The following is an 11,689-nucleotide window of genomic DNA, read 5'->3' as shown; positions in this document are numbered from 1 at the left end:
TTGCCTCCATACTTAAGAGGAAAGACAACCTCTCATAGAATGCGTTTGTAACCTTGATCCTTTCTGATCCTTTCACAAACCTGTGAAGTAAGAAGGATTCTGCTGTTTTCACATGTAGATAAAGACACTAAGGCTTCCAGGGGGATATGGCTTCCAGTGGGAAGAAACAGGGAAGACCGACATCCCGTGGTGGCTTTTTCCAAGCCTGGGTAAGAGGCTGGTAAAGGCAGCCTCTGTTGGACACCTTTCCTTGGAGTTGGCTGGGACCTTCTGGATGTGAAGTGCCCATTGCTCTGCCTAATTTATCCCCTCCTCCAGCTGTACCTGCCTATGAATTAGGTATAACAACCAGCGACCACAGGAGTGGTCACTGAGCTATATCCCTAGGCCTTTTTATTTCTTGAGACAGGGTCTCCCTAAGTTGCTAAGGGTCTTGCAAAGTTGTTAAGGCTGGCCTTGAACTTGGGATCCTCCTGAGTCACAGGCTTGTGCCACTATACCCAGCTTTAAAAAAAAATTGAGTATTTGCCAACAGTGTTAGTTCCCTAGGGCCACTGTAACAAAGTAGTACAATCTAGGTTAGAAAACAGAAATTGTCTCCAGGTTGGGGGTGTACCCGGCCAAGCATGTATAATGCACTGGGTTCGATCCCCAGCACCACCAAAGAAAAAATAAATTTGTTGTCTCATAGTTCTGGAAGTGAGAAGTCCAAAATCAAGTGTCACCAGGGACACCCCCTCTGAACATACTAGGGAAGAATCGGTGCCATGCCTCTCCTAGCTTCTGGTGGCTTCAGGCATTCCTGGGCTTGTAGATGCATGCTCCAGTTTTGCCTCCAATATCACAGGAACATCTTCACATCATCTGTCCTCTATGTGTGTCTGTCTTTGTGTCCAAAGTTTCCCTTTTTATAAGGATATCAATCATCTTGGATTAAGGTCCACCCCTAATGACCTCATTTAAACTATTACCTCTATAAAGTCCCTATTGCCAATAAGGTCACATTCTAATGAACTATGAGTTAGGACTTCAACTATCTTTTTGTGTGTATGTGTGGTGCTGGGGATTGAACCCAGGGCTTTGTGCATGTGAGGCAAGCACTCTACTAACTGAGCTATATCCCCAGCCCTCAACTATCTTTTTTTGGGGGTGGTGGTGGGGAAACACCATAATACCAATACTTATAGTGGACATTCTTTTTTTAAAGTGCTATAGTCCTCACCACTCAATAATCCTTTTCTTGCATCTTGAGGCCAAGAGTCATTACAATACACTATTGGCTCTGATTTTTGATCTGCCTCAAAGACCATGGTGAAGGCAAGAAATTTACCTGGCACTGATTGTACACTCCTCCACTCAAGAGATCCAGACTGTGTCAGGGCTCAATAAGGTGTGAAGTGTCTTTTTAATTTCTTTCCTCTTCTATCAGTTTAGAGATTGTACTGAAAAGATGGTCACATATGGGAAGAGTGTAGGTCCCTAAATCAACTCTTGAGAGCTGACCACAGACCAGGAATATTTGTTTGAGGCTTCCTATCCAAAGCTGAGAGTACTGATCAGTGAAGCCCCAGGGGTTTTCAGGTGGGAATGGGGTGTAGAGCAGATGCAGAGTGGAGGGCAGAGCTTCCTATCTGACAGGACCATGGCAGGCCTCATCGGAAGACTAAAGTTTGAAAACTGTTGGCTAGATTTGTTTCTTCTTCCAAACAGCATCACTCTAGGCCCATTGAACTAGAAGCTAGAATCTCAAGGAGAGGTGCCTGGAAAGTTCTACACTCCACCCACTCCCAGCTGGGAATTGAACTCAGGAGCACTGTACTACTGAACATCACTCATTCCAAGCTTTTTAAAAATTTGATATAGCTTTCCTTTAATTGCCCAGGCTGGCCTGGAAATTGAAATCCTCTTGTCACAGTCAACTGAGCCGCGCACCACTATGCCCATAAAATCTCCCCTTTTAACAAGTGTCCCAGGTGACTGTTAACCAGGAAAGTTTGGGAAAGACCAGACGCCAAGATTTTTTAAGGGTCACTCCAATATTCAGTCTGATTCCTCCTAAAACCAAAGACCCCAAACCATGGTTTTGGCCACGGGAGTGAGGCTGAGAATGCATTCACCATACCACTGGTGGATTAGAGTTTATTAAGTAGGGAGGAAGGGCAACACCCAAACCACCGAATCTGGGATTTCTGGAAAAAAAAATCTTGTCGATCACACAATCGGCCACTTCCTCCCTAAACAACACAGGGGCCTGAAGCCTGTCGAGGAGACAGGGAATGAGTCTCTTTGGCAGGGCTGGTGGTTGCTCCTGGGGTTTGGAATGATCTTCCGCGGAGCTTTCACGAGCCGGCAGTGGCATCAGGGTCGAGACTTCATAGCCGATGCAGCTAAACCCAACAAGATGGCTGCGACCGTGAAGCCCTGGGCGGCGATCCGGGTTCGCATCATGAGCTGTGAGCGCTGGCTATGGCCGCGATGGAAGCAGTAGAGGCCATAGGTGAGGGCGGCCGCCGTGCCCAGGCAGCCTGGGGAGGGGACAAAACTAGGGGAGCAGCGAGTAGGGTACCAGAGGTCCCTTCCCCAAGGACGAGACCACTAAACAACAGCAGGGAGAGAGGAAGTGGTTGGCCGAGGCGGGGTCTTCCTCGAGAGTCCAAGAGTCCGTCCCATCCCGGCCCCGCCAAACACGCACTGCTCTGGTTCCAGTTTTACCCTCACTGCCCCGCCCCTTCTCCCACGTCTCCGGTTCAATCTCATTCGGTGCCTCCTGGAGTTCCCGGTCCTCCCCAGTTTCATTCCCCCCGACATCACTGTCCTCTTCGTTTACAGTTCCTACAGTACTCACTTACCTATGGGTACCATTGGGTTTTCTCGAGTCTTGCGAAGAAACTTTTCCTTGAAGCCTTCCGGATTGCTGTAAATACTGGGGCTGAAGCCCTCAATAACTGGGGGCTTAGATGGTTCAAAGGGTGTCTCGGGAGTCACAGGACTGGGAGTTGCCATGTCTGGGGCAACAGAGGTAAGGAGATACTCCGGACGTTGAACTCCGCCTCCTGATGAGGTCATGAAAGGGGCGGGGAAAACGAACATATTCGTGTAGTACGCAGGCGCAAGAACCAATTGCATTCTGGGAGTCGTAGTAATCGATGCGGAAGCGCCAAGGGAAAGACTACATTTCCCAAAAAAGCCTGAAAAGCCCGGCGCTCCTCCGCCGGAAGGAGTCTGTTAACACGAGGTTGTAAGTGTGGGGCTTCAGGGGTGAGCTGCTGGTGAGGCGGTCAGCGCAATGCCCAAGGCTAAGGGCAAAACTCGGAGGCAGAAGTTCGGCTATAATGTCAACCGAAAACGTCTGAATCGGAATGCTCGACGGAAGGCAGCGCCACGGATCGAGTGGTGAGTGGCTCGGGGTTTGGGGAACAGGGGGACATTGGCAAGGATCGCCCGCGAGGTGATAGAACCACGAACTCTCTTTTTGCGGGTAGCTCCCACATCCGACATGCCTGGGACCACGCCAAATCCGTGCGGCAGAACCTGGCGGAGATGGGGTTGGCCATGGATCCCAACAAGGCGGTTCCCCTCCGTAAGAAAAAGGTATTGACAAGGCAGCATCCCGGGCCTTGTCTCCTTTTCTTTTTCTCCTTCCTTCCTTCTCTCCTTTCCTTGCTCCCTTTCCTCAGGTTTTTTATCTCTTTTTTCCTTCTTCCTTCTTCCTCTGCCTTGCTGGGATTCAGAATTTGATGCTCCCTCACGCTTTTCTCCACTTGCCCACAGTTCATTTGGTCATCCTGTACTGACTGTTGTCGAGGGTCCCTTCACCACCTCTCACACATCTCCTCAGCACACGTTTGGACCTGATTTGGAGTTTATTCTCTCTTCCTGCACTCAATATTTTCCTTGGAAATTAACCTTTTTGGGTCCCTTGGCATCTCGAAGGTTATTTTCCAGAATTTATCTTTTTCTGTTCTTGACTTTCCTAATAAGGACGCCCTGGAGTTTGAGACTTTAATTTATTATTTCCTACACCTTTCCCTAGTCATCCTTGGCCTAAGGTTTCGCTAAGACTAGTTTCTCCTCTGTAAGTCTTTTTCTGGACCATGCCTTCAAACTTTCAAAAATAGCATCCTTCTTCACCCAGCATCTCTTCCCCCCTTTATTTTAATTTATAGCACTTGTAAAGATATAGTATATGCTTATTAACTTATTTGCTTCTCTGTTTATTGTCTGTGCATCTTCCTCCTAACATAATTTCCTTGGTAACAGAATCTCTTGTGTTTTTCTCTGGTGTGCTTAGGATGTCACTTGATAACCTAAGGAATGGGCTTGCTGAATGAATTTGTCCCATGTCTTTAGGCAAATTTCTCTTTAATTCTTCATGCCAGAGGAAAATGACACTTCTGCTTCTTGAACAGTTATGAAGTTATAGCTAAGCACTGTCAGGTAGACGCTCCTCCTCCCGTTTAAAATTATAAAGTACTTTCCCTTGCATTGTTTCAGCTCAGTTGTCATACAACCAAATGAGGAAGGCAAGGAGTACTATACTCATTTTATAAACAGTCATGTACATAGGCCTTTATGTGATTCTTTGGGAACTTTGGATTTTGGTTCTAGAAACCTTCAGGGCACTGGTTCTTGTTATCTAGTTCTGCTTAGTCTTGGGCAGGGATTCTTAGGGATGATATAGTTGTGTTCAGGTGGCAGCATCTTTCTTTGATTCTGATCAAACTTTCCTTGATCAAAGGACCTTCCTTGTCTGCTGGTCTCACAGCTTCTGTTCTCTGCAGGTGAAGGCCATGGGCATGGACATTGACGTGGAGGAGAGGCCTAAGGAGCTTGTGCGGAAGCCCTATGTGCTAAATGGTGGGTATGGGCCTCTAATTCATGGTCCTATACTATCAGAGTTGGAAAGAGTCCTCGGATGTCCTCATTTTAAAGCTGGAGAGACCAAGGTTCAGAGAGGGAAAAGGAGATGGTCTAGGTCTCTGTAAAGTTAGGACTGTGTCCTCCACTGAGACATTTTCAGGCTAATATTGACTAAACTTAAGTGTGTGAGCCAGGTGTGGTGGTGCCCACCTGTAATCCCATTAATCCAGGAGGCTGAGTTAGGAGTATCGCAAGTTTGGGGCCAGCTGGAGCAACAAGAGGGAGACCCTACCTTAAAATGAAAAAAATATAAAGAGCTGGGGATGTAGTTCAGTGGTAAAGTGTTCCTGGGTTCAGTCCCCAGTACAACCAAAAAAAAGAAAGACAAAAAGTGTGTCAACTAAAGTCAAGAGATGTTCAGGGGGATATAGCCAGGTAAATGAGTCTGGAAAAGAAAGCAATAAGTCTCAGGCATGTATTTGGCTTCTCATGAATTTAAGGATGAACTTACTTTTGGAGATTCCACCATTTATTTTATTTAATTTTTCCAATGGCAAATCAATTTCATGTGTATTAAGACTAAAGATTGTCAGGTAGTATTAAGGCTAAGGAGACTGGATTCCCTACCCCTGGCCACACTAGGGATTGAACCCTGAGCTACAGCCCCTGCCCTTTTCTAATTCATTTCATTTCTTTTAGTTTAAGACAGGGTGTCCTTAAGTTGCTCAGGTTGGCCTGGAACTTGTGATTATCCTGAGTTGCTGGGATCACAGGTGTGTACCACCACACCCAGCTGGAGACTGATACTAAGTCAGGAAAACAGGAATACTCTATAAAGAGTTTTTCACCCATTGATCCTTTCCCTTAACTTCATGGGTTTTCTTGTGCTTTTTTGTAATTTTTTTCAGTGGAAAGGATTGAGCGAGCCTCAGCCTGTATTCCTGTCTGTAGCTTATCTTTATGGTTCTCATAAGAATTAGTGGACTGTTCAATGTGGGAGAAAAAAAAATACTGCACAGGATTGTATACCCAAAGCTACATGTATTTATTATAAAAATTTTGTTTTTGATTTTTTTTTTTATTATTATTTTTAAAAATTTAAATCGTGGCTTTAAAATTACATAAAATTTACCATCTGGCTGGGCTTGGTGGTGCACACCTGTAAGTCCAGTGACTTGGGAGTTGAGGCAGAAGGATCAAGGCCAGCCTCAGCAACTTAGGCCCTAAACAACTTAGTTAGATTCTGTCTCAAAAAATAAAAAGGAATGGGGATGTTGCTTAGTGGTAAAGCACCCCTGGGTTCAATCCCCCCAATATAAATAAATAAATACATAAATAAATTTACCATCTGAGATGTTTTTAAGTTCACTGGTGTTATATTCAGTGTTGGGCAACAGATCTCTAGAACTTTGATTTTGCAAAACTCAAACTATACCCCTTAAACTACTCCCTTTTTCTCCCTGCTCCAGTTATGACAAACATAATTTTGACTATAAGCAATATTAGCACCTAACAACTAGATTAGATTTAACATCCTCGTTTCTATGAAGTAGCTATTTTCCTCCCTTCATAGATGAGAAATGGGATGATTTTTTTGCCTAGCTTTTCTTTTATTGTTGCTAGGCAAGCACTCCACTGCTGAGTTATACCCTCAGCCTATGCAGTTATTTATTAAAGTGAAACAGTTGTCTCCATAGCTTAGATTTTTTTTCCCCTTGCATAGAGAAAGGCCCTCCTAGTCCCTGCAGCTCTTGTTTTCACTTATATAGACATTTCCATTTCCTGTGTTGGTGCAAGACACCAAGAAAAGATGGTCCTTTTTTTTTTTTTTTTTTTTTAAGAATTTAATCTTGGGGCTGGGGATGTGGCTCAAGTGGTAGCGTGCTCGCCTAGCATGTGTGAGGCACTGGGTTCGATTCTCAGCACCACATTGAAACAAAGATATTGTGTTCACCTAAAACTAAGAAATAAATATTAAAAAAAAAAGAATTTAATCTTTATTTTATTTAGTTGTTTGTTTGTTGTTGTTTTAATATGGTGCTGAGGGCCTCAGCTGTGCTAAGTAAGTGCTCTACCACTGGGAGCCCTGCTTTCTGGGAAGGCAATGTATCTTCATTTCTCTTAGTCCCAGAACCTGGTACTAAACAGGTAGTTTGGTGCCTTTTAAATCCATCTAAGTCCTAGAGAGAAGTGATTTGCTTTTCAGGTAGTTGCCATACTGACAGATATTTGTGTCATAGGCAGAATCTGGGATCCTAGGGCTAAAGAAGATTCCAACAGTGAATTTGGGAATGGGTTGGTAAAGAAATACTTGTGGCCTGGGATTGGGTAAGGGGGTATTGAGGGTAACTCTAACAATGTAGAAGGCAAAGCCTCATTCTGTCTCCTGGCTTCTCTTACCCCAGATCTAGAAGCAGAAGCCAGCCTCCCAGAAAAGAAAGGAAACACCCTGTCTCGGGACCTCATTGACTATGTCCGCTACATGGTGGAGAACCATGGAGAGGACTATAAGGTGAGTGGCTCAGGATTTACAGGAAGAACTACTTGAACTGCTTGGGAAGGCATACTGGACTCTTCAGGGCCTTTTCTGCTTGACTACTGCCTGTTTTCTGAGACTGAGTACAAGGAAAGGGAGGAAAGAGGCTCTAGGAAAGGGATCCCAAATGAACAGAATGCTAACAGTAGAGATAGACAGTTGCTTGTGGTTCATATCCCATTCACAAACATGTTGTTTTGCTTCCATGGTGTTTTGTTTGTTTTGGTACTGGGGAATGAACCAAGGGCACTTAACCACTGAGCCACATCCTCAGGCCTTTTTAATTTTTTTATTTAGAGATAGGGTCTCACTAAGTTGCTAAGGCTGGCTTTGAACTTGGGTTCCTCCTGCCTCAGCCTCCTGAGCCTTGGGATTATAGGCATGTGAGACTGCCTGGCTTTTTTTTTTTTTTGTACTGGGGAGTGAACTCAGGGGCACTCAACCACTGAGCCACATCCCAGCCCTATTTTGTATTTTATTTAGAGACAGAGTCTCTCTGAGTTGCTTAGTGCTTCACCATTGCTGAGGCTGGCCTTGAACTCCCGATTCTCCTGTCTCAGTCTTCCTAGCCGCCGGGATTACAGGTGTGCGCCACCATGCCCAGCTTCGATGTTGTTTTTATTTTTATTTATTTATTTATTTTTTAATTTTTATTTAGTTTTTGGAGGACACAACATCTTTGTTTGTATTTAGTGCTGAGGATCGAACCCAGGCCGCACGCATGCCAGGCGAGCGCGCTACTGCTTGAGCCACATCCCCAGCCCTCGATGTTGTTTTTAAAGAACTGAACAACTTAAACTAGTTGCCATTTTAGGTATGGGAGGGATAAAACTATATATATGTGTGTGTGTGTGTGTGTGTGTGTGTGTGTGTGTGTGTGTGTTTTTCTTGGAAGAGAGAGAATTTTTTAATATTTATTTTTTCAGTTTTCGGTGGACACGACATCTTTATTTTTATGTGGTGCTGGGGATCGAACCCAGCGCCCCGCGCATGCCAGGCGAGTGCGTTACCTCTTGAGCCACATCCCCAGCCCGATATATATTTTTGATTTTTTTTTTTTTTTTAATTGAAAGAGCTGGCTATACTGGACCACTGCGCCCAGGTGGGATTAGCTGGCTGTCTATGGGAAATGAACTATTTAGCTGGCTATAGTTCCTATTTGGCCCACTGAACTCTTGGTTCTGCCTGGTCTTTAAAGACATTTGTACCCATTTCCCTAGCCCCATAGTACAGAAGAGTTCCACATATACCATGGCTTTTGAGGTGAGGCATCTGGACCTCAAGGTAGGAAATGGCTTGCTCAATTCAGGCAGAGCTATTGAAGCCAGAATTAGACAAGCAGTCAGTGTAGATAGGTAAATCAAGTCAGGTTGATCAAGGAAGTCAGTTTTGATCAGTTGAAGTCAATTTTATGGGAAGTTAGAGACTGTCCCCTGAGGGACTGAAATCTTAATTCCTTCAGAGCCTTTCCTCCACCCTTATCAAGAACCTGCCCCTGCTCCAACCTGTTGCTAAGGTAACCTATCCCAGGAATTGCCCCTTCCTACTGGGAGCTGTGTGTCCTAGGCTGCTCCATCCTGCCTTTCCCCCTTCAGCCCACCTTTTTCCCACCTTTTGGCCATCACACCAAGTATTCCTGGGCCTAATCACGTAAGCAGGAAGGAGAGGGATAAAGGCAAAACACTTGCTTCTTGGCATACTAGGATACCAGCTATGGCCCCCTTCTCCTGAGAGAAGTCTGTTACCCTCTTTTAAATAAACACTGCTTTATATGCTTGCCTCGGTGTGCTTCTCTAATGTTCAAACTTAAAACATGTGAGGGAGCAGAATTCATCATTGATAACCAGCGGTATCACTATGATTGAAAACTTTGCCTGTCTAGCTTTCTTCAAGTAGCCCTCCTCTCTTCTTTAGGCCATGGCTCGGGATGAGAAGAATTACTATCAAGATACCCCCAAACAAATTCGGAATAAGATCAACGTCTATAAACGTTTTTACCCAGCAGAGTGGCAAACTTTCATGGATTCTTTGCAGAAGAATAAAATGGAGGTTGAGTGACTGGTTTATACCTGTTTCAGGCTGAGGCTTTTCTGGGACCAGTGAAGCTGGAGCCAGGGTTTAAGGCAGAGAGAGTGTGGCTTTAGATGAGATTGGCTAATCCTGTGGAGTCAGGTTACATTGCTCCTCCTCTGGGAAAGGAACTGTCTCTGAGACTCCAATTTATATTCCTTTGGGAGCTCTCAGAAATGCCAGAACTTGTTTTCAGAGTGGGTACTTTATTTGAATATGTCTGTACATAATAAAATAAGATATTTTACTTTGTTGCTAGTTTTATATTTCCCAATCCCAAGTCCTGGGGCTGCCTCAGAGAAAACCAACCGTAATAGCGCAGAGATCATCTTGCCCAACAAGCATATGCCACATGCACATGCCTTGTAGGTAGTCTCCTTCCTTTTTTGGGGGTGGGGGGTGCTGGGGATCAAACCCAGGGACTTCTGCTTCAAGGCAAGCACTCTACCAAACAGCTATATCCCCAGCCTCTCCTTCCTTTTCTTGATTGCTCTCTGCCTTTGTCTCCTGTGTAGCAGTTCAGTTTACCCTCCCATAGAAGCTCACTGCTTGGAAGGGAGCCTGCCTTGGTATTCTAATCCCAACCCTGAGCCAGCTATGGCTTCTCTGCCAGAGGTTAAGGAGCCAACTCCTAGTCTGCCCGCCAAGTGATCTACCTTTCTACTTTAAACTGCTTGTTGACTTTGGCCTGAAGTGAACCCCAGGCCCCAAACCTGCCTCTGGGACTATGGTGGACTGCTTGCTGTATACCACTCTGTTGTGAGCAGTGCATTGGGCTGTACATTTTGTGGTCATCCTTGAGCCAGGCCTACCTGAATGCAGTGACATGTGAGGCAGGGCATGGGGTGGGTATTTCCTTAAGTCCTAATACTTCATCCGCAACTTAGGCCTTATTGTTAGGGTTTCTCCTAGAAGCACCTATAATGTGTCTTCACTGTTCTTCAAAGTAGGGGCTTGACTTGGGTGCTGTGGTACACAGAATCAGCAATTCTGGAGGCTGATGCAGAAAGATCTGAGGTTCAAGGCCATCTTCAGCAACTTAGCAAGATGCTGTCTCAAAATTTTAAAAGGGGGTGGGAGGGATATAGCTCAGGGGTAGAGTACCCCTGGGTTTAATCCCCAGGACTAAAAAAAAAAAGAGAAAAAAGGCTTGGTGTGTATACATTTCATTGCTTTTGAGAAACCCTGTGAGGTGTGAGCTTTTATCTTCATCTTACATATAAAGGAAACAGGCTGGAGAGATGTTAAAGTGGGGCTTGAAGTCAAATCTCCTAGGCTTTCTGCAGCCCACCCATCCCACACTATCAAGGTGGGCTGGAAGAGTCCCAGAACACCCTCTTTTGGACTCAGCCTTAGATTTCATCAGTGACTGGCCATTATGAGCATTGAGAGCGGTTTTTAGGATCTTGTCTAGCAGAGCTCCTGAGGGCCTATTTGGCTTCATAACTTCCTCTGTCTATAGAATTCCAAATTCTAGCATTTGACCAGGCTATCCCCTTGCCTTTTTTATCCAGTTCAGGTGCCAACTTTAGGAAGCCTTCCCTACCACTAGCCCTTGCCCCTAGGCTGGGTGTACCCTGTAGTTGCCACCCCCAGACTTCCTATAACAATACATGTTTATTTTTTTGTGCTAGGGATCAAAACCAGGGCCAAAGACCTGAGCCCCATATCTACCTATTTTTCTTTTTTGTTTTGGTACTGGGGATTGAACCCAGGGGTCCTTTACCATTGAGCTATATCCCCAGTCCTTTTAATTTTTTTGAGAGGGGTCTCACTAAGTTGCCAAGGCTTACCTTTAACTTGTGATCCAACTGCCTCAGGCTCCCAAATTGATGGGATTACAAGCATGTGCCACTAAGCCCAGCAATCATTTTTCTTTACTTGGCATCCCTTGCTAGATAAGCTTGAGGGCAGGGATCTTGCCTGGGAATCCACAGGGTGGGCCAAGGCAGATGTTGAATTGTTTTTTTAAAGGTAAGTGGAAATATTTTTTGGAGAATACGTTTCATTCAGGCTGGGAGACAAGTATCAGATTTCCATCAGCACCCTCCCCACAGAAGACCATGAGGCTGTGATGGACTGACTTTTCCTTCCTGTCCTCACAGCCAGGTATCAAGTTATCAGCACAATCTTAAAACCTGCAGTTCCAGGCACCAAGAGTTTCTGGACATAGCCTCTTGGGATGGGAAGCTAGTCCCAGGAACCTCAAGAACCCTCTCATCC

General features: G+C 45.1%; 2 protein-coding genes across 4 annotated transcripts in view; one reads left to right on the top strand and one right to left on the bottom strand.

The window, feature by feature from the left end:
* Nucleotides 1-2,125: 2,125 nt before the first annotated feature.
* Nucleotides 2,126-3,126, bottom strand: Higd2a (HIG1 hypoxia inducible domain family member 2A). 2 transcript variants are annotated; one of them, XM_015488508.2, is made up of 2 exons: nucleotides 2,850-3,075; nucleotides 2,126-2,525 (listed from the first exon to the last, which is right to left on the bottom strand). In XM_015488508.2, the coding sequence occupies exons 1-2, from the start codon at nucleotides 3,064-3,066 to the stop codon at nucleotides 2,359-2,361; spliced, it is 384 nt and encodes a 127-aa protein (XP_015343994.2). In that variant the 5' UTR covers nucleotides 3,067-3,075; the 3' UTR covers nucleotides 2,126-2,358. The 2 variants fall into 2 exon arrangements, with proteins under 2 accessions (XP_015343994.2, XP_048648265.1); XM_048792308.1 differs by having other exon boundaries at nucleotides 2,475-2,595; nucleotides 2,850-3,126.
* A 124-nt stretch (nucleotides 3,127-3,250) lies between these two features.
* The window catches only part of Nop16 (NOP16 nucleolar protein), a 56,539-nt gene continuing 48,100 nt past the window's right edge, over nucleotides 3,251-11,689 (top strand). The window contains exons 1-5 of one of the 2 annotated variants that reach the window (XM_015488507.2): nucleotides 3,251-3,393; nucleotides 3,483-3,591; nucleotides 4,782-4,857; nucleotides 7,266-7,372; nucleotides 9,311-9,713. In XM_015488507.2, the coding sequence (XP_015343993.1) occupies nucleotides 3,287-3,393; nucleotides 3,483-3,591; nucleotides 4,782-4,857; nucleotides 7,266-7,372; nucleotides 9,311-9,454 (543 nt within the window). In that variant the 5' untranslated portion in view covers nucleotides 3,251-3,286 and the 3' untranslated portion in view covers nucleotides 9,455-9,713. Of the gene's footprint in view, nucleotides 3,394-3,482; nucleotides 3,592-4,781; nucleotides 4,858-7,265; nucleotides 7,373-9,310; nucleotides 9,714-11,689 lie in introns of those variants that run through there. The other variant, XM_048792307.1, reaches the window with a different exon arrangement.

The sequence above is a fragment of the Marmota marmota genome, unplaced genomic scaffold (assembly GCF_001458135.2).
Source record: "Marmota marmota marmota unplaced genomic scaffold, marMar, whole genome shotgun sequence".
NCBI lineage: Eukaryota > Metazoa > Chordata > Mammalia > Rodentia > Sciuridae > Marmota > Marmota marmota.
This window is presented reverse-complemented; position numbering and strand designations above follow the sequence as displayed.

Bases quoted from the DNA above. Each gene is read 5' to 3' on its own strand.
- Higd2a (XM_015488508.2), bottom strand. From the start codon at position 3,066: ATGACCTCATCAGGAGGCGGAGTTCAACGTCCGGAGTATCTCCTTACC. The intron at 2,526-2,849 runs GTAAGTGAGTAC...TCCCCTCCCCAG, and splicing joins AAACCCAATGGTACCCATAG to GCTGCCTGGGCACGGCGGCC.